Genomic DNA, 22,548 nt, shown 5'->3' with positions numbered 1-22,548 from the left:
AAAGCCCTCCCGACAGAAGCCCAGCTCCAACATACATACATAGACCTATACATAATGTATATGTATACACATTTATACATAAACATTGGCTGAAGTTAGACTTGAGTCCACACTGCCACAGAACACCGTTCAAAACAGAGCATCTGGTTTAGTTTCTTTCTCTTTCTACAGCCGACTTTGCCTCTGGTGTCATGGCGGCCGGGGCGGAGCGGCCCCTGCGCGTGCGCAGATGAGAGAAAGCGCGAGGGAGGGATTGCTTCTAGTGTCATGGCGGCCTGGGCGGAGCAATCCCTGCGCGTGCGCAGATGGGAGAGAGAGCGAGGGAAGGATTGCCTCTAGTGTCATGGCGGCCGAGCCGGAGCAATCCATGCGCGTGCGCAGATGGGAGAGAGAGCAATCGATGGATTGCCTCTAGTGTCATGGCGGCCGGGGCGGAGCAACCCCTACGCCTGCGCAGATGAGAGAAAGAGCGAGGGAAGGATTGCCTCTAGTGTCATGGCGGCCGAGCCGGAGCAATCCATGCGCGTGTGCAGATGGGAGAGAGAGCAATCGACGGATTGCCTCTAGTGTCATGGCGGCCGGGGCGGAGCAACCCCTACGCCTGCGCAGATGAGAGAAAGAGCGAGGGAAGGATTGCCTCTGGTGTCATGGCGGCAAGGGCGGAGCAACTCCTGAGCGTGCGCCGATGGGAGAGAGAGAGAGAGAGAGGGAAGGATTGCCTCTAGTGTCATGGCGGCCTGGGCAGAGCAACTCCTGCGCGTGCGCAGATGGGAGGGAGAGCGGGGAAGGATTGCCTCTAGTGTCATGGCGGCCGGGGCGGTGCAAACCCTGCGCGTGCGCAGATGGGAGAGAGCGAGGGAAGGATTGCCTCTAGTGTCATGGCGGCCGGGGCGGAGCAACCTCTGCGCGTGCGCAGCTGAGAAAGTGAGGGCGGGAGGGAGAACGAAAAGGAGATCCACAGCCCCGTGGTGGCTGGCTGCGCGCGCCGTTGCGGAAGAGAGTGACGGCGGCTCCTCCTCCTCCTCGGAGTCCGCTTCCGCCCGGTCTCAAGATGGCGGCGCCCTTTGTCTCTTCCGCGTCCGCCTGAGCTCGGGATGATGTGAGGCGCCGGGATGGCCGGTGAGAGGGAGGGGAGGGGGCCGGGGGGGGCTTTGTTTGGGGGAGGGGCCGGGGGGGCGGGGAGGGGCGGCACCCTCAAGGGAAAGGTCGGGGCCTTCCTTCACCGGGAAAGGAAGGCTTGAGGCCCACAAGTAGGCCGCGCCTCGGCTGACTGACAGGCCCAGGCCCCGCCCCCTCCCCAGGCAAGACAGCCAGCCAGAGAGAGAGAGAGAGAGCGGGGGCTGGAAAGGCACCAGCAGAACCCTCCCGACAGAGGCCCGTCCAGCCTTAGGCAGCATAGGAGAGCGAGAGAGATCTAGAGTTGGAAGAGGCAGGTGGCCATGACCTATGATTATTATTATTCTGCTATGTTGCAAAACTTGAACCCTATTATAGTATTATTACATTATTATTATTATACACATAATTAGTACTATGCTATTGTCACATTATTATTATAGTTTATTCTATTCCACTATATTATCTTCTATTATTGTTACTATTATGATTATTATCATCATTATATTATTATATATGAACATATGATTAGTATTATTGGTGTCATATATCATTATTATATATTATTATGTATTATTTTCTAGTATTATCATATTATATTATTACTATATTATTATAATATAGGGAGTATTATTATATATTATTATTTTCTTAAATTATCATTTTATTAGTACTATAGGGAATATTACTATATATATTACTAGTATATTATATTATTATCATATTATATTATATATTACTAGTTTCTTGTAGTGTTATCTTATTATATGATGAGTATTACTATATATTATTATTTTCCTGTATTATTATCATTTTATTATACTATTATACTATAGGGAGTATTACTATATATATTACTACTGTATTATATTATCATATTATATTATATTATTATATATTACTAGTTTCTTATAGTGTTATTATATTATATTATGAGTATTATTATATATTATTATTTTCCTGTATTGTCATATTATTATTATATTATTATGGGAAGTATTATTATATATTTTTATTTTCCTATATTATTATATTATATTATAATGCATATTATTATATATTATTATTTTCCTGTATTATTGTTCTATTATTATATTATTATTATAGGAAGTATTATTATATATTTTTATTTTCCTATATTATTATCATATTATATTATGATTATAGGGAGTATTATTATATATTACTATTTTCTTATATTATCATATTATGGATGGATGGGATCCTTGAAGTGACTGGATTGACCTTGAAGGAGCTGGGGGTGGTGACGGCCGACAGGGAGCTCTGGCGTGGGCTGGTCCATGAAGTCACGAAGAGTTGGAAACGACTGAACGAATGAACAACAACAACAATCATATTATATCATATTATGTTATAGGGAGTATTATTACATATTATTTTATTATATTATTATATTAATACTATATTATTATATGGAGCCCACAATGACGCAGTGGGTTGAAACCTTGTGTCAGCAGGACTGAGAACTGACAGGTCAGTGAGAGAGAAGGTTGAGCTCCCTCTGTCAGCTCCAGCTCCCCATGCGGGGACATGAGAGAAGCCTCCCACAAGGATGGTAAAACATCAAAACATCCTTGCAATGGCCAATTCTCTCACACCAGAAGCAACTTGCAGTTTCTGACACAGGGGAAAAAACCCAAACTATATTATCTTACTATAGTTTGCTCCATTATATTATCTTCTTCTATTATAAGTATCTCATCTTATTATAGTTTATTCTGTTCCATTATATTATCTTCTTCAATAATTATTTCATTAGCATATTGTATTATTACAGTTTATTCTATTCCATTATCTTCTCTTTTACAATTAGTACTATTATGGTGTCATCATCATCATGGCTATCTTTTGGGAGGGCTTGGATGGGGTCCCTTCCTGCCTGGCGGAAGGGGGGTTGGACTGGATGACCTTTGGGGTTTCCTTCCAACTCTAGGATTGTATGGTTCTATTGTTGTTGTCGTTGTCCCCTTCCGTCCTGCTGCAGCCATGGACTTCCCCTTGCACAGCCAGCAAGTGCTGGAGCAGCTGAACCAGCAGCGTGAGCAGGGCCTGCTGTGTGACTGCGCCGTGGTGGTGGACGGCATCGACTTCAAGGCCCACAAGGCCGTCCTGGCCGCCTGCAGCGCCTACCTGCGCTCCCTCTTCGCCTCCCAGAGGGACGTTGTGCGCCTCGACATCCGCAACGCCGCAGGTAGTGCGCCTCGACATCCGCAACGCCCTCCTGAGCGGAAACAATAACACTGTCATGTAATAAGACCAATAATGTATATACAGGACAATATATTATTCGCTCAGCACAATTTTAGTATTATATATCACTATATTGGACTGTACTATTTATTATTTGCACTATTTATTATTTGCACTATCGTACTGTGCTATGCTAATAATATAATATATTGTATATACACATAATATTTATATATATTATAATACTAATAATACTGGAGCTTCCTCTCACACTGAGGCATTCTCATACTGAAGCCTACTAACACTATTTATAATATTACAGTGTAATACAATATTATACTAATAATACTGGAGCTTCCTCTCACACTGAGGCATTCTCATACTGAGGCCTACTAACACTATTTATAATATTATACAATATAATAATTATATATTTTATATTACATGTAATATTACTAATATTTGTATTATAATGTAATACAATATAATACTAATAATACTGGAGCTTTCTCTCACACTGAGGCGTTCTCATACTGAGGCCTACTAACACTATAATCTAGTGTAAAACAATATTATACTACTACTAATAATACAATATTATAATTATATATTTTATATTACATGTAATATTACTAATATTTATATTATAATGTAATAATACTGGAGCTTCCTCTCACACTGAGGCGTTCTCATACTGAGGCCTACTAACACTATTTAGAATATTATAGTGTAATACAATATTATACTAATACTAATAATACAATATTATAATTATATATTTTATATTACATGTAATATTACTAATATTGGTATTATAATGTCATACTGGAGCTTCCTCTCACACTGAGGCGTTCTCATACTGAGGCCTACTAACTATAATATGTAATACAATATTATACTACTAATAATAATACAATATTATAATTATATATTTTATATGACATGTAATATTACTAATATTTATATTATAATGTAATACAATATAATAGTAATAATACTGGAGCTTCCTCTCACACTGAGGCATTCTCATACTGAGGCCTACTAACACTATTTAGAATATTATAGTGTAATACAATATAATAATAATAATACTGGAGCTTCCTCTCACCCTGAGGAAGCTCTCATACTGAGGCCTACTAACTCTATTTATAATATTATATTGTAATACAATATTATACTACTAATAATAATACAATATAATAATTATATATTTTATATTACATGTAATATTACTAATATTTATATTATAATGTAATAATACTGGAGCTTCCTCTCACACTGAGGCGTTCTCATACTGAGGCCTACTAACACTAGAATATTATAGTGTAATATTATATTATACTACTAATAATATTATACTACTAACAATATTATACAATATTAGACTCCCTCCAGCCCCTCCCTGCCCCACTGAATGCAGTGGGGCAGGGAGATTGCAGTCCTTATGCCCGGCCCTTTCCCCTTCCTTTAGGCCTGGAGCGGGTGCTGGAGTTCATGTACACGGCAAAGCTGAGCCTGAGCCCGGAGAACGTGGAGGACGTCTTGGCGGTGGCCGGCCTCCTCCAGATGCAGGAGGTCATCAGCGCCTGCCACTCCCTCCGGGCCCTGGCTGCGGGTGCTGGGCCCTCTTCCCCTGGTCCCCAGGCCCCCCAGGCAGCAGGTAAGGCACCCCTGGGGGGAACTGGGATACCATTGTCTGGCTTTGGGTCTCTTTCCGTGGAGAGAAAAGAGGGGAAAGGCGTGGGGATGGGAACGGTTGGGTCCTCCTCTTGACAAGGGGGCCATGCTTTCCAGGGCACGACAAGGGTTCTGGTGGCCCCGCGGAGGAAGCAGCGGAAGCCACCATCAAGGAAGGGGAGGCCTCCCCGTGCACCCCTCAAGAACCTGAAGCCGTGGACGAGGAGGAGGAGGAAGACCATGCACTCAGCAAGGAGACAGGTCTGTGTGTTATTCGTGTTAGGGGATTCTCCCAAAACAGCAGAGCACCCAAAATCCAAAAACACAAACAGGATTGAGTAAGCAGAAAGTTGGAGTGTTGTGTGGAAGAGGAGGAAGCCCATTCACATGGCAAGGAGACAGGTCAGTTGCGTGTTATTTGCGTTAGGGGATTCTCCTGAAACGGCAGACCACCCAAAATCCAAAAACATGAACAGGATTGAGTAAGCAGAAAGTTGGAGTGTTGTGCGGAGGAAGAGGAGATAGCCCATCCACTCGGCAAGTAGACAGGTCAGCGGCTGCGTGTTATTTGCGTTAGGGGATTCTCCCGAAACGGGAGAGCACCCAAAATCCAAAAACACAAACCAGATATTATATTGAGTAAGTGGAAAGTTGGTGTGCTTTGTGGCGGCGGAGGAGGAAGCCCATGCACACGGCAAGGAGACAGGTCAGCGGTTGCGTGTTATTTGCATTAGAGGATTCTCCCGAAATGGCAGAGCACCCAAAATCCAAAAGCACAAACAGGATACTTTATTGAGTAAGCGAAAAGTTGGAGTGTTGTGTGGCGGAGGAGGAGGAAGCCCATGCACACAGCAAGGAGACAGGTCAGCAGTTGTGTGTTATTTGCATTAGGGGATTCTCCCAAAACAACAGAGCACCCAAAATCCAAAAACATAAACAGGATACTTTATTGAGTAAGCGGAAAGTTGGAGTGTTGTGTGGCAGAGGAGGAGGAAGCCCATGCACACAGCAAGGAGACAGGTCAGCGGTTGCATGTTATTTGCGTTAGGGGATTCTCCTGAAATGGCAGAGCACCCAAAATCCAAAAACACAAACGGTACTTTATTGAGTAAGCGGAAAGTTGGAGTGCTTTGTGGCGGAGGGAGGAGGAGGAAGCCCATGCACACGGCAAGTAGACAGGTCAGCGGTTGCATGTTATTTGCGTTAGGGGATTCTCCCAAAACAATAGAGCACCCAAAATCTAAAAACAGAAACAGGATTGAGTAAGCAGAAAGTTGGAGTGTTGTGTGGAGGAGGAGGAGGAAGGCCATGCACTCGGCAAGGAGACAGGTCAGCGGCTGCGTGTTATTTGCGTTAGGGGATTTTCCTAAAACGGCAGAGCACCCAAAATCCAAAAACACAAACAGGATACTTTATTGAGTAAGTGAAATGTTGGAGTGCTGTGTGGCTGCAAAAGAATTATTGAGCTTAGCGGGCAAAGAGGCAGAGTTTGAAGTCACCAAAAAGGGTTTGTTTACAAATAAGATCCACGTTCCCAGATAGGAAAGAATTGTGTCTAAGCTCCGGTATGGGCCCTCCAAGTGTTTAGAATTCAGCTCCCACAATCCTGGGCTTTACTGGGCCCATAACTCTTGTTGGGTTAGGAATTGTGGGAGCCGAAGTCCAAAACACCTGGAGGGAGGGCCAAAGTTTGCCACGGCCTGAAATAGATGCATTCCAACTGACGTTCGAGACTTAAGGGGAATGTTCTAAAGCTAACTAAGTGTCCCTCATTGAGGACTGCAGACTTGGGCAGTGTGGGGTTGACTTCGAGGAATTTTAGAAGGAGCACCTCTTGGGTGAGAAGCATGGCCTGCTTTGTGATGGCCCCGCTCTCTTCCCAGCTGCAGAGAAGACAGACGAAGAAGCGGACGACAAGGCCAAGGAGGAGCCCGGCGTCACAACAGAAGGCCTACCTTTGAAGGGTGAGTGGGGGGCTGTGAGGGCAATGGCGCAATCCGTTTGTGGGCTCCAGTGGGTGGGTTCCCTCAGCGCCTTCCTCTGCCTATCCAGAACCGACGGCCGTGAAGGTCCCGGCTGAGATGGAGGTGGAGCTGGAGGGACAGGAGGAGGAGGACGACGACGTTGACGAGGAAGAGGACGAAGAGGAGGAGGAGGACGATGAAGAGCTTTCCTCGGAGGCCAAGCGGGCCAAGGTGGACGAGGCCGAGGGGAGCGACTCCGGGCAGGAGAGCGCGGGGGAGTCCCGCCTCCTGCGCTCGGGGACCTACAGCGACCGGACCGAGTCCAAGACCTATGGGTCCGTCACGCACAAGTGCGAGGTGAGGACCCCGATCGGACAGCGGGCGGTGGGGGGGACCCCATGAACTCAGCATACGTTGGTGACCCCGCGATCCCCTCCACCAGGACTGTGGGAAGGAGTTCACGCACACAGGGAACTTCAAGCGCCACATCCGCATCCACACCGGGGAGAAGCCCTTCTCTTGCCAGGAGTGCAGCAAAGCCTTCTCCGACCCGGCCGCCTGCAAGGCCCACGAGAAGACACACAGGTACCACCGGGGTCGCCAACCACGTATATAGATTCAATAATAATAATAATAATAATAATACAACATGTTAATATGAGTACTTGTACAATAATATAGGATAATCATAATAATTTTAAGTAAAATAATAAAATAATATATGCATCATAAGCTATTATATAATATATATATATATATATATATTACTAATACTTGTATAATAATATAATCATAATAATAATTGTTAATAAATAAAATAATATATATAATCATAATTTTAAGTAAAATAATAAAATAATATATGGATCATAAGCTATTATAATATATATAATACTAATACTTGTATAATAATATAGAGAATCATAATCATAATTGTTAATAAATAAAATAATATATACAATCATAATTTTAAGTAAAATAATAAAATAATATATGCATCATAAGCTATTATATAATATATATTTATATATATATATATATATATAATACTAATACTTGTATAATAATATAGAGAATCATAATCATAATTGTTAATAAATAAAATAATATATACAATCATAATTTTAAGTAAAATAATAAAATAATATATGCACCATAAGCTATTATAATATATATATATATATATATATATATATATATATATATATATATAATACTAATACTTGTATAATAATATAGAGAATCATAATCATAATTGTTAATAAATAAAATAATATATATAATCATAATTTTAAGTATAATAATAAAATAATATATGCACCGTAAGCTATTATAATATATATATATATATATATATATATATATATATATATATAATACTAATACTTGTATAATAATATAGAGAATCATACTAATAATTGTTAATAAATAAAATAATATATATAATCATAATTTTAAGTAAAATAATAAAATAATATATGCATCATAAGCTATTATAATATATATATATATAATACTAATACTTGTATAATAATATAGAGATTCATAATAATAATTGTTAATAAATAAAATAATATGTATAATCATAATTTTAAGTAAAATAATAAAATAATATATGCATCATAAGCTATTATATAATATATATATATATAATACTAATACTTGTATAATAACATAGAGAATCATAATAATAATTGTTAATAAATAATATATATAATCATAATTTTAAGTAAAATAATAAAATAATATATGCATCATAAGCTATTATATAATATATATATAAATAAATTATATATATATATATTCTATAATAGCTTATGATGCATATATTATTTTATGATTTTACTTAAAATTATGATTATATATATTATTTTATTTATTAACAATTATGATTATGATTCTCTATTTTATATTATTATACAAGTGTTAGTATTAATATTTCATAGTGTTATTAGTATATTAATTAAATATACTAATAACACTATGAAATATTAATACTAATACTTGTATAATAATGTAAAATAGAGAATCATAAAAATTGTTAATAAAATAAAATAATATATATCCTAATATATGTAGTATAACGTATAAATATCATTATGTATATAATAATAATATTAATAATATTATAAAACATTAATACAAATATTTGTATAATAATATAAAAATAATAATTTTTAAAATAATATAATAAATTAATGTATAATATTTAATATGTAATAATATATTATAATGCATTTATTTATTTATTTTTTCATGTCAGGAGTGACTTGAAAAACTGCAAGTCGCTTCTGATGTGAGAGAATTGGCCGTCTGCAAGGACGTTGCCCAGGAGACGCCCGGATGATTTGATGTTTTTATCATCCTTGTGGGAGGCTTCTCTCATGTCCCTGCTTGGGGAGCTGGAGCTGACAGAGGGAGCTCATCCGCCTCTCTCCGGATTCCAACCAGCGACCTGTTGGTCTTCAGTCCTGCCGGCAGAGGGGTTTAACCCACTGCGCCACCGGGGGCTCCCAATGCATTTATTAAAAATAATACTATAAAATATTAATATGAATATGAATACTTGTGTATACAATATAAAATAATTTTTAAAATAATATAATAAAATAATATTTATTATAGTATAAATTATATGTAATACATATATGCAATATTTATATATAATAATAATGAAATTAAGAATAATACTATAAAATATTAACGCTAATACTTGTATAATCTAAAAATAATAACATATATTATAAAATATATTATATATACATATTATGTTTGTTATTGAATATTATAATACCATACTATAATTATACTAATACTTGTATAATAATAATATAAAATATAATAATGTAATGCTGTAATTATATAATAAAAAATATCAATGTAATACTTTAAAATATCAATACTAATATTTATATAATAATATAACAAATTGTAAATTAATAATAATTAACAGTATAAATAATATAATAAATTATAAAATAATGTAACAGTATACAATATTAGTACTAACACATACATATACTTACATAATAATATAAAATAGCATAAAAATAAAATATAAATAATAATGAAATACTTTAAAATATTAATACCAATGATAATATAATAATAATGGAGTACTATAAAATATTAATACTTATAGTGCTATAATATAATAAATTATATAGCAACAATATTGCAATACTATGAAGTAGCCATGCGAATGCTTATATAATATAATAATATAATATAAATTTGTTATTATAATTTTATTATTATAGCAGGGCCAGCTATAATAAAATTATAATAACTATTATAATCGTTATTATAATTTTATATTATAAAATTACATAAAATTATAATTGTTATGTTATAATTTTATATTATAAAATTGTATAAAATTATAATAATTTTATATAATTTTATAATATAAAATTATGATAACATTTTATAATTTTGTTGTACTTTTATATTATAAAATTATTACTGAATTGGGAGCGGAAGGGAAGGGAATGAATGAGAGCATAAAGGTTGGGTGGATCCTGGTGTAATGGGAGCAGAACCGATGTCATGGGTGTGTATGGGAGTGTAAGAGGAGGTCTGGCTCCCATCAAGGCAGGCTGAGGAGGGGTGAAGTGGCCCCAAAGCCCCCTTAGTTCATTGGTACCCCCCTTGTTTGCAGCCCGCTGAAGCCCTACAGCTGCGAGGAGTGTGGGAAGAGCTACCGCCTGGTGAGCTTGCTGAACCTGCACAAGAAGCGCCACACGGGCGAGGCCAAGTACCGCTGCGAGGACTGTGGGAAGCTCTTCACCACCTCGGGGAACCTCAAGCGCCACCAGCTGGTCCACAGCGGGGAGAAGCCCTACCGCTGCGACTTCTGCGGGCGCTCCTTCTCGGACCCCACCTCCAAGATGCGCCACCTCGAGACCCACGACGCCGGCAAGGAGCACAAGTGCCCCCACTGCGAGAAAAAGTTCAACCAGGTGCGCAGGGGGGGCGTTCGGGAGGCGGGGCCACTTCTCGGCGGGGGGCACCCCCCTGTTCAATCCACCCTCTCTCTCCCCTCCACAGGTGGGGAACCTCAAGGCCCACCTGAAGATCCACATCGCTGACGGACCGCTCAAGTGCCGCCAGTGCGGGAAGCAGTTCACCACCTCCGGTAGGGGATCTTGCTAGCTCAATCACACTTTGGCCCTCCTTCCAGGTGTTTTGGACTTCAACTCCCACCATTCCTAACAGCCTACTAGCAGATAGAATCCTAGTTGAAAGAGATCCCAGGGGCCATTCAGCATCATTGTCTTCTCTAAGCTTTCCTTTCTTCCCATGATGTGGAAATAGTGTTAGTAGGCCTCAGTATGAGAACGCCTCAGTGTGAGAGGAAGCTCCAGTATAATTTACATAGATAAATAAACACACGCCCAGGAATTGAGGGAGGAACAGCGTGATTTCCCCCCTTGAGACGATAGGGAAGATGTTTGAGCGGCGTCAGAATGTGAGAGCCCTCAGTGTGAGAAGAAGGCCTCAGTATGAGAACGCCTCAGTGTGAGAGGAAGCTCCAGTATAATTTACATAGATAAATAAACACACGGCCAGGAATTGAGGGAGGAACAGCGTGATTTCCCCCCTTGAGAAGATAGGGAAGATGTTTAAGCGGCATCGGTCTGAGAGAGCCCTCAGTGTGGGAAGAAGGCCTCAGTATGAGAACGCCTCAGTGTGAGAGGAAGCTCCAGTATAATTTACATAGATAAATAAACACACGCCCAGGAATTGAGGGAGGAACAGCGTGATTTCCCCCCTTGAGAAGATAGGGAAGATGTTTGAGCGGCGTCAGTCTGAGAGAGCCCTCAGTGTGAGAAGAAGGCCTCAGTATGAGAACGCCTCAGTGTGAGAGGAAGCTCCAGTATAATTTACATAGCTAAATAAACACATGCCCAGGAATTGAGGGAGGAACAGCGTGATTTCCCCCCTTGAGACGATAGGGAAGATGTTTGAGCGGTGTCAGTCTGAGAGAGCCCTCAGTGTGAGAAGAAGGCCTCAGTATGAGAACGCCTCAGTGTGAGAGGAAGCTCCAGTATAATTTACATAGATAAATAAACACACGGCCAGGAATTGAGGGAGGAACAGCGTGATTTCCCCCCTTGAGACGATAGGGAAGATGTTTGAGCGGCGTCAGTCTGAGAGAGGCCTCAGTGTGAGATAGGCCTCAGTGTTTGTTCGTTTAATTATTTATTTACAGCATTTATATGCCGCCCTTCTCACCCCAAAGGGCACTCAGAGCGGCTTACAAGATATAAATACATACAATATATTATATTATTAGCATAGCATAATATCAGTATTATATATTACTATATTGTACTATACCATTATATTGTAATATTATTAGTAATAACACGTGTAATATAAAATACATAATTATAATATTGTATTATTATTTGTAGTAGTATATTGTATTACATTATGTTGTTCATTTGTTCAGTCGTTTCCGACTCTTCGTGACCTCCTGGACCAGCCCACGCCAGAGCTCCCTGTCGGCCATCACCACCCCCAGCTCCTTCAAGGCCAAGCCAGTCACTTCAAGGATGCCATCCATCCATCTTGCCCTTGGTCGGCCCCTCTTCCTTTTTCCTTCCTTTTCCTCCAGCATCAATGTCTTCTCTAAGCTTTCCTTTCTTCTCATGATGTGAAAATAGTAGGCCTCAGTATGAGAACGCCTCAGTGTGAGAGGAGGCTCCAGTGTGAAGGCTGCTGTTTGTATAAAGCTCCTGTGTGAAACTTCTGTGTAAGTTCAGTGTGAGACTAACCAGTCTAGCCAACTGTTGGGAATTGTCGAACCTTATTTGTGTTAACACAAATAAAGTTTTTACACTTCCCTCTTTCTTTGACACTGGGCTTTTTTCTCATGCAGATAAACAGATTTGCTCTCACAGACCCTCCTCTCACACTGAACTTACACATAATAATATATATTTGTTTTTGAATTTGTTATACCCTGCCTTGAGCCATCAGATGTGTTGTTATTATTATTATTATTATTATTATTATTATTATTATTATTACCATTATTATTATTATATGGCATTGTTAAATACATTCCTCTCGTCTCTGTATCTCCCATCATCCCCAACAGTATAGGTTAAAGCAGGCTACAGTTGGTGGGTGGGTGAGGGGGCATGGGAGCGCATGGCCTTCTGGGAAAAAGTCCCACTCACCTTCTTCCTTCCTTGCTTCTTTCCTCTGGCAGGTAACCTCAAGCGGCACCTGCGCATCCACAGTGGAGAGAAGCCCTACATCTGTGTCCACTGCCAGCGCCAGTTCGCCGACCCGGGAGCGCTGCAGCGCCACGTCCGTATCCACACAGGTCAGAAACAGGCGGAGGGACCGTGGTTGGAGGGGCATCCGAACGCAAGGAAGGCCTTCCTGACCCAAAAAGGAAGAGCTGTTCAGCAGTGGAACTCTCTGCCGCCTCAGCGTCCTATGGACACTCCTTCTTTGGAGGCTTTTAAATAGGCTAAATGACCATCTGCTAGTAGGGATCGGATTGTGCTTCCCCTGCATGGCAGGGGGTTGTACTAGATGGCCCCTGTGGTCTCTTCCAGCTCTGTGGTGCTATCTGCCTATTTTTCTATTTATCCATCATCTATTCTATCCTATCACTTATCTATCTGTATATCTATCTATCTATATCCACCCATCCATTCCTCCCACCATCCATCCATCCATCTGTCCATCCATCTATCCCTCCCACCGTCCAGCCATCCGTCCATCCATCTGTCCATCCATCTTTCCCTCCCACCATCCATCCATCCATCCATCCATCCGTCCATCCGTCCATCCATCTATTCCACCATCTATCCATCCATTCATCTATCTGTCCATCCATCTATCCCATCCATCCGTCCATCCGTCCATCCATCTATTCCACCATCTATCCATCCATTCATCTATCTGTCCATCCATCTATCCCTTCCACCATCCATCCATCCCTCCATCTATCTCACCATCCATTCATATATCTGTCTATCCATCTATCCCTCCCATCGTCCATCCATCCATTTCTCCCACCATCCATCTGTCCATCTATTCTTCCCACCATCCATCTATCCCTCCCACCATCCATCCGTCTATCCATCCATCATCTATCCTATCTATATGCATAGATATCCCATCATCACCTATCTATATCTGTCCATTTATTTGTCCAACATCTATCGATTGATCCATGCACCCATCCCTCTATCCCTCCCACCATCCACCTACCTATTTCTCCTATCTATTCAACCACCCGTTATCCATCCTATCTCCCTCCCTATCCATATAATCCTATCTATTGAACCGTGTAGCCTTCTCTGGAGGCTTTGAAGCAGAGGCTGGGTGGCCACCTGCTGGGAGGGATCAGATTGTGCTTTTCCTGCATGAAGGCTGCTTCCTCATGCCTCTCTTGCCTTCCTTGCAGGGGAGAAGCCCTGCCAGTGCCTGATCTGTGGCAAGGCCTTCACCCAGGCCAGCTCCCTCATTGCACACGTGCGGCAGCACACTGGCGAGAAGCCCTACGTCTGCGAGCGCTGCGGGAAAAGGTGAGCGGCTTCCGAGGGGCCCATAACCCTTGTCGGGAGAGAGTGGGCTTATTAAGAAACGACCCTCATGAATGCATAGCAGAGTAACTTATTAGCAGCGGCTTGACCCTTGTGTGTGTCTTGGACTACTGGCAGTTAGGAATTGTGGGAGTTGGGAGTCCAAAACACCTGGAGGGAGGGCCCAAGAGGACAAAGGCGTGGGCCAACTTCGTTATGGGCCCGGTATAACCCAGTATTGTGGGAGTTGAGGGCCCATCGATCCCTCCCACCATCCGTCCGTCCGTCCATTCATCCACATATTCCTCCCACCGTCCATCTATCCTTCCATCCCTCCATCCATCTATCCCTCCATTCATTTATCTGTCCATCCATTTATTCCTCCCACCGTCCATCCATCCATCCATCCATCCATCTATACCTCCCTCCATCCATTCATCTATCAGTCCATCCATCTATCCCTCCCACCATCCATCTGTCCATCCATCTGTTCCTCCCTCCCTCCCTCCATCCATCCATCTGATCCTCCCTCCATCCATCTATCTGTCCATCCATTTATCCCTCCCACCATCCATCCATCCCTCCATCCATGTATTCCTCCCTCCATCCATTCATCTATCTGTCCATCCATCTAGCCCTCCCTCCATCCATCTAGCCCTCCCTCCATCCATTCATCCATTCCTCCCACCATCCATCCATCCATCCATCCATCCATCCATCCATCCATCCATCCATCTATTCCTCCCTCCATCCATTCATCTATCAGTCCATCCTATCTATCCCTCCCACCATCTATCCATCCATCCATCTATCCATCCATCTGCCCATCCATCTGTTCCTCCCTCCCTCCATCCATCTGATCCTCCCTCCATCCATCTATCTGTCCATCCATTTATCCCTCCCACCATCCATCCATCCCTCCATCCATCTATTCCTCCCACTATCCATTCATCTATCTGTCCATCCATCTATCCCTCCTACCATCCATCTATCTGTCCATCCATCTATCCCTCCCACCGTCCATCCATCCATCTATCCCTCCATCCATTCATCTATCTGTCCATCCATCTATCCCTCCCACTGTCCATCCATCCATCTATCCCTCCATCCATTCATCTATCTGTCCATCCATCTATCCCTCCCACTGTCCATCCATCCATCTATCCCTCCATCCATTCATCTATCTGTCCATCCATCTATCCCTCCCACTGTCCATCCATCCATCTATCCCTCCATCCATTCATCTATCTGTCCATCCATCCATCCCATGCCTGTTCTATAACTTCCAAAGCAGGCATGGGCAAGCTTGAGGCCTCCAGGTATTTTGGACTTCAACTCCCATAATTCCTAACCGCCTATAACACCTGGAAGGCTGAAGTGTGTGCATGCGGGCAGCACTAGAAGCTTCTGATGTGCTATGTTTGAATGCTTTCCCCTTTTTGGGGGGGAGGGGAAAACACCAGGTTCGTCCAGTCCAGCCAGCTGGCCAACCACATCCGGCACCACGACAACATCCGGCCCCACAAGTGCAACGTCTGCAACAAGGCCTTTGTGAACGTGGGTGACCTCTCCAAGCACATCATCATCCACACAGGTGAAGCCGTGGGCGGGGAGAGGGGAGCACGGGCAAGTGCGGGAGGCCCACTCACCCAACAAGGGTTATGGGCCCAGTAGCAACCCAACTGCACTCACAAAAGGTCCTCTGTGAACTCAGCAGGTGGAACCCATAACACCCTTTGTGTGTGTGTATGTGCGCAGGTGAGAAGCCCTTCCTGTGTGACAAGTGCGGCCGCGGTTTCAACCGTGTGGACAACCTGCGCTCCCACGTCAAGACGGTGCACCAGGGCAAGGCCGGGATGAAGATGCTGGAGGCCGGGGGCGGCGAGGCGGCCGAGCTCAACATTGTGACCGTGGCCTCCGACGAGATGGTCGCCCTGGCCACCGAGGCCCTGGCCGCCACCGCCGTCACGCAGCTCACAGGCACGTATATGCCGGGGGAAAGTGGTTGTGTCCCATCCTCGTTGCAGCGCGGCTGAGCCCTTCTCTCCCCCAACAGTGGTCCCCGTTGCGACACCCGTCACGGCGGACGAGACAGAGGCCCTGAAGGCGGAGATCACCAAGGCCGTGAAGCAAGTGCAGGAAGCCGGTAAGGGTCTCTCTCGTCTTCCAGCCATCCCTTGCTCCAGGACTTTACGCCCCCCTCTTATGGTAGCAATTAGGCATGGTCAATCCATGGTCCTAAAGTACTTACAAAACTAGAGGGCGGTGGTGCTTTGCTTCTAAAGTGTTGCTAAAGATGCTTTGCTTCTAAAGTGTCGCTAAAGCTGGTGCTTTGTTACTAAAGTGTTGCTAAACCTGGTCTTTTGCTTCTAAAGTGTTGCTAAAGCTGGTGCTTTGCTCCTGAAGTGTTACTAAAGCTGGTGCTTTGCTTCTAACGTATTACTAAAGCTGGTGTTTTGTTACTAAAGTGTTGCTAAACTTGGTCTTTTGCTTCTAAAGTGTCGCTAAAGCTGGTGCTTTGCTCCTGAAGTGTTACTAAAGCTGGTGCTTTGCTTCTAAAGTGTTACTAAAGCTAGTGCTTTGCTTCTGAAGTGTTACTAAAGCTGGCGCTTTGTTTCTAAAGTGTCGCTAAAGCTGGTGCTTTGCTTCTAAAGTGTTACTAAAGCTGGCACTTTGTTTCTAAAGTGTTACTAAAGCTGGTGCTTTGCTTCTAAAGTGTTACTAAAGCTGGTGCTTTGTTTCTAAAGTGTTACTAAAGCTGGTGCTTTGTTTCTAAAGTGTCGCTAAAGCTGGTGCTTTGCTTCTAAAGTGTTACTAAAGCTGGTGCTTTGCTTCTGAAGTGTTACTAAAGCTGGCGCTTTGTTTCTAAAGTGTCACTAAAGCTGGTGCTTTGCTTCTAAAGTGTTACTAAAGCTGGCGCTTTGTTTCTAAAGTGTCACTAAAGCTGGTGCTTTGTTTCTAATGTGTCGCTAAAGCTGGTGCTTTGCTTCTAAAGTGTTACTAAAGCTAGTGCTTTGCTTCTGAAGTGTTACTAAAGCTGGCGCTTTGTTTCTAAAGTGTCGCTAAAGCTGGTGCTTTGCTTCTAAAGTGTTACTAAAGCTAGTGCTTTGCTTCTGAAGTGTTACTAAAGCTGGCGCTTTGTTTCTAAAGTGTCGCTAAAGCTGGTGCTTTGCTTCTAAAGTGTTACTAAAGCTAGTGCTTTGCTTCTGAAGTGTTACTAAAGCTGGCGCTTTGTTTCTAAAGTGTCGCTAAAGCTAGTGCTTTGCTTCTGAAGTGTTACTAAAGCTGGTGCTTTGCTGCTGAAGTGTTTTGCTTCGGAACTCTAACAAAACTTACAAAATTTCATTATTGGCAAGTTTTATGACGGAACCAATTAGGAACTTTCATTTATAATGAAATTTTGAAAGTTTTGTTAGAGTTCCGATATTTTCACCACCAGAACTTGAGTAACACTTTAGAAGCAAAGCGCCAGCACCCGTTAGTTCTGTAAGTACTTTAGAACCATGGATTTCCCATGCCTAGTAGAAATATATATATATGGTCACAAGGGGGCAGCGGTGCCATGCGAGGGGCACACCAGGCACTAATATGTATTGATATTTAATTATTCGATGTTAATATTATTTTATCATATGTTGCAACGGATGTGCTACCGGAAAACATGTCCTTTTGTCTGGGGACTATTTTGGGGGGTTGTGGGGCTTCTTTTACGAGCCACGAGGCGAGGCAAGTTGTCTCTTTGCGCTCTTCCTATGGGAGTATACATCTGACCACAAGGGGGCAGTGGCCCCACACGAGAGAGGGACACCAGCCCGTCCTCTCCATAGGCCTTTTATTCCTACCTTCTGTATTGAGCAAAGGAAAGCGTGCACTGTGGGAAGAGTAGTGGAATATATATGTGGAATGATGGGTGGAGGGTCTGCATTTGACGCTTTGGGGGCTTCTCAAGGCACCTACCGTACTTCCCCGAAAATAAGGCCAAGTCATATTAATTTGAGTTCCCAGACGCACGAGGGCTGCTTTTCCATATTATACATTTATAATATTACGTATTGATACTTAATACTCTATTCATGTCATTTCATCACTCAATACGTTCGTCATCGTGTGTTGTGACGGGAAACGTGTCTGTCTAGTTATTTTGGTGGTCGTGGGGATTTATTACGAGGCACAAGGAGGCGGGGAAGAAATGAACATGGTGGTGATGGCGATATTACGAGCACCACGGCAGGGCTTATTGCCCGGCGAGGTCCTATTTTTGGGGGAATGGTGCGCCGCCTTCACCCTCTTGATCCTTGGAGAGGGTCTTACAATCTGTCCTTTGACCTCCTCCTCACCCTCATCCCTTTGACCCTGCAGACCCCAACACGCAGATCCTCTACGCCTGCGACTCCTGCGGGGAGAAGTTCCTGGACGCCAGCAGCCTGGCGCAGCACGTGCGCATCCACACGGCCCAGGCCCTGGTCATGTTCCAGGCCGACACGGACTTCTACCAGCAGTACAGCTCTGCTGCCGCCACCGCCTGGCAAGGAGGAGCAGGGGAGGCGCAGGTGCTGCCAGCCACGGAGCTGCTCTTCCGGGTACGGGACGGTGGGGAGGCAGCCGAGGCGGAGGCTCCGCAGGCGGCGGAGTGAACAGACACCCCGGCTGGGCTACTGCCTACCGAAAAGAGGCGATGCTAGGAAACCCTGCTGTAAAGAGAGGTATTTACATATGGGAGAGAGGACACGTCTGTGTGAATATTTAGATGAAATAAAGTCAGAGAAGATCGGCTCGCTCGTGAACGCTTGAATCGGAGCCTCCTGCCGTCCAAACCTGAGCTGATGAGAGACGAGCGGGTCACACAACCCCACGTCTTCCTTGCTTCTGTGGACTTTCAGAGGACTTGCTTCGTTTCTTCAAGGCGTTGATTGGGCCGGAACCACTACGTGTCAGGCGGGTCGCTCGTGAACACTTGAATCGGCACCTCCTGCCGTCTAAACCCGAGCTGACGAGAGACGAGCGGGTCACACAACCCCACGTCTTCCTTGCTTCTGTGGACTTTCAGAGGACTTGCTTCGTTTCTTCAAGGCGTTGATTGGGCCGGAACCACTACGTGTCAGACGGGTCGCTCGTGAACACTTGAATCGGCACCTCCTGCCGTCCAAACCCGAGCTGATGAGAGACGGGCGGGTCACACAACCACACAACCCCACGTCTTCCTTGCTTCTGTGGACTTTCAGAGGACTTGCTTCGTTTCTTCAAGGCGTTGATTGGGCCGGAACCACTACGTGTCAGGCGGGTCGCTCGTGAACACTTGAATCGGCACCTCCTGCCGTCTAAACCCGAGCTGACGAGAGACGAGCGGGTCACACAACCCCACGTCTTCCTTGCTTCTGTGGACTTTCAGAGGACTTGCTTCGTTTCTTCAAGGCGTTGATTGGGCCGGAACCACTACGTGTCAGGCGGGTCGCTTGTGAACACTTGAATCGGCACCTCCTGCCGTCCAAACCCGAGCTGACGAGAGACGAGCGGGTCACACAACCACACAACCCCACGTCTTCCTTGCTTCTGTGGACTTTCAGAGGACTTGCTTCGTTTCTTCAAGGCGTTGATTGGGCCGGAACCACTATGTGTCAGGCAGGTCGCTCGTGGACACTTGAATCGGCACCTCCTGCCGTCCAAACCCGAGCTGACGAGAGACGAGCGGCGCCACACAACCCCACGTCTTCCTTGCTCGCGTGGACTTTCTTGCATCTTTCCTTCAAGGCGTCGATTGAACCGGAACCCAGCCTTCCTGGGATTCTTCCCGCAACAGCAAAGTGGGCTCTTCAATGCTTTCCTCCGAAAGGGATCCCACGGAAGCAGTGAAGATCCACAGGGAGCGAGGCCTTGGCTTTCCTCCTCCAAAAGTGGCCCAGACACAACCGTTCGTGACTCTAAGAAGATGCGCATACCCCGTTTACAGAGACTGAGACACTCCCACTGAGGCCACTTCCATCGAGGGTCTTCAACGTGACCGATGCTATCTGGATTGTACAACAGGGTTGAGGGAGGAGGCCTTCCTCCTCCGCCCGGTCTCCTCTGCCTTTTTCCCGGTCACAACAAGGGAGCGGAAAAGCACGAGGAAAAGCGCCCTCGGCTTGGGCTGGGACGCGGAAGAGAGGTTGCAGATCCCTCTGGCCATTTCCCGCCCGCAGGAGGGACTCAGGAGCATTCAGCACAACCCAGGCAGGGATTGTTTTGTATTTTTTAATAAAGTCTTGTAATCCAATGGACACACAAAACAAAACTGCGCTGAGAAAAACAGTTCCATAAATTAAGTGTTAGGAGGAGGAAGAAGAGGAGGAGGAGGAGGAGGGCCAGGGACCGGGAAGAGGAGGAGGTACAAAGTCTGTACAAGTGTATAACACTTCCACATCTGGGGGGGAAGAGGAGGAGGAGGAAGTGACGGAGGAGGAAGGGGCGGGCCATGTCTAAATGAAGCGCACTTACAAATGAGTGACAAATACAAAGTCTTGAGTATGAAAATAAGATTTTCTCTGAAAACACATTTTTTGGCACAGATTAAAAAAAAAGTATGTTGTGGGGATCAGATTTCTCTTCTTTTCTCGTAAAGTCAGTACTTTGTTAAGATAAGATATATATATACATATATATATAAATATATGTATATATATTTATATATATATAATATATATACGTATATATACACGCACACACACCCACGGAGTCCTGCGCTTGTTTTCCCACCAGGAAGGGGAAAAAATAGCTCTCCCTTTTTTGCGTATTTGATTTCAGTGTAAACTGTACATCCCGGGTGGAGGAAGAGGAAGAGGCGGCGACTGTTGCGGCAATTCTGGGTGGGAGCGGGTTGTGGGTCCAAAGGGTGTGTCAATGCCCCTCGACATCGAAGTCCGCGGCGCTGGGCCGTCCCTCCGCCCACCCGCCGGTCTGTCCTTGTGTGAGTGAGTGTGTGCCTGCGCGTCAACGGAGACAGCCATCCGGGCGCCACAACATATCTTCAGCTGTGCAAAGGTCCAAAGTCACTAATTTAGTGCAAAGGCAGTTCTGGCTCCTTCTTTTTTGTGTGTTTTTTTAATAATTTTTTTTCTTAGAAGTTATTATTCTGAAAACGAAAATAAAAATAAGAGCGCCTTCCTTGAACTACTATTTTCCCTCGGCGGGAGGAAGGGAGGGAGGCACCAGGCTGCCTCCTTGGCGCTTCTTCACTGGAGCGACATGTAAACATTGGAGGCCGCGGAGGGAGGGGCACTTCCTGGCGGCCATGATGGGTCCAGGCCCCCGTCCATCCCTTTCTCTCTGTTTTGCTGCCCGGCCTCGGAGGAGGAGACTTGGTTCCACGTCTGTCCTTTAGTCCGCAAGTTCAGACCGAGGCGATGACGATCATCAGGTGCGGGGAGATGTTGGAGATGCTGGCCAGGAGGTCCGGGGCCAGGCGCGAGAGGTGGTTCTCCGAGAACTCGCAGGGCGGGAAGATCTGCAGGACGTATGCCGGCTGCGGGGAAAAGTATGGGTTGCTTAGCCGTATTTCTTTGACTGGTAGACTGAAGTTCGCACGTATCGGTTTCCGTTGCGCATGCGCAAAGGAAACCCATATGTGTGCATTTCAGAGACACCATGAAGAAGCAGAGGGCAAAGGCTTTGCAGGATGTACACCAACTGCAGGGGAAATGATGGGTTGCTTAACTGTAGAGAGAGACCTCAAAGCACACGGCACACACTCTCTGGAGAAACAAGCAGAGAGACCTCAAAGCACACAGCACATACTGTCCGGACACAAAAGCAGAGAGAGACCTCAAAGCACACGGCACACACTCTCCGGACACACTCGCAGAGAGAGACCTCAAAGCACACGGCACACACTCTCCGGACACACTCGTAGAGAGAGACCTCAAAGTACACAGTACACACTCTCCGGACACAGAAGTAGAGAGAGACCTCAAAGCACACGGCACACACTCTCTGGAGAAACAAGCAGAGAGAGACCTCAAATCACATGGCACACACTCTCTGGACACACAAGC

The 22,548-nt window shown here is 44.2% G+C and overlaps 2 protein-coding genes across 3 annotated transcripts in view; one reads left to right on the top strand and one right to left on the bottom strand.

Annotated features, from left to right (window-relative positions):
• Positions 1–1,002: 1,002 nt before the first annotated feature.
• Positions 1,003–21,092, top strand: ZBTB17 (zinc finger and BTB domain containing 17). Of its 2 annotated transcripts, none has more exons than XM_067472704.1 (15): positions 1,003–1,099; positions 3,122–3,328; positions 4,799–4,987; positions 5,122–5,265; positions 6,888–6,968; positions 7,057–7,325; positions 7,411–7,553; positions 10,630–10,930; positions 11,019–11,106; positions 13,192–13,308; positions 14,404–14,524; positions 15,985–16,115; positions 16,280–16,501; positions 16,578–16,667; positions 18,881–21,092. In XM_067472704.1, exons 2-15 carry the CDS (start codon positions 3,124–3,126, stop codon positions 19,153–19,155), a joined length of 2,376 nt encoding a protein of 791 aa, XP_067328805.1. In that variant the 5' UTR covers positions 1,003–1,099; positions 3,122–3,123; the 3' UTR covers positions 19,156–21,092. The 2 variants fall into 2 exon arrangements, with proteins under 2 accessions (XP_067328805.1, XP_067328804.1); XM_067472703.1 differs by having other exon boundaries at positions 1,004–1,119.
• SPEN (spen family transcriptional repressor) overlaps positions 20,739–22,548 on the bottom strand; it is a 72,997-nt gene continuing 71,187 nt past the window's right edge. The window contains exon 15 of the mRNA XM_067472705.1: positions 20,739–22,019. Within this exon, the coding sequence (XP_067328806.1) occupies positions 21,888–22,019 (132 nt within the window). The 3' untranslated portion in view covers positions 20,739–21,887. The remainder of the gene's footprint in view (positions 22,020–22,548) is intronic.

This window comes from Anolis sagrei, chromosome 13 (genome assembly GCF_037176765.1).
Source record: "Anolis sagrei isolate rAnoSag1 chromosome 13, rAnoSag1.mat, whole genome shotgun sequence".
In the NCBI taxonomy this organism is placed as follows: Eukaryota; Metazoa; Chordata; class Lepidosauria; order Squamata; family Dactyloidae; genus Anolis; species Anolis sagrei.
The sequence above is the reverse complement of the archived record's forward strand: the minus strand, read 5'-3'. Positions and strand labels throughout refer to the sequence as shown.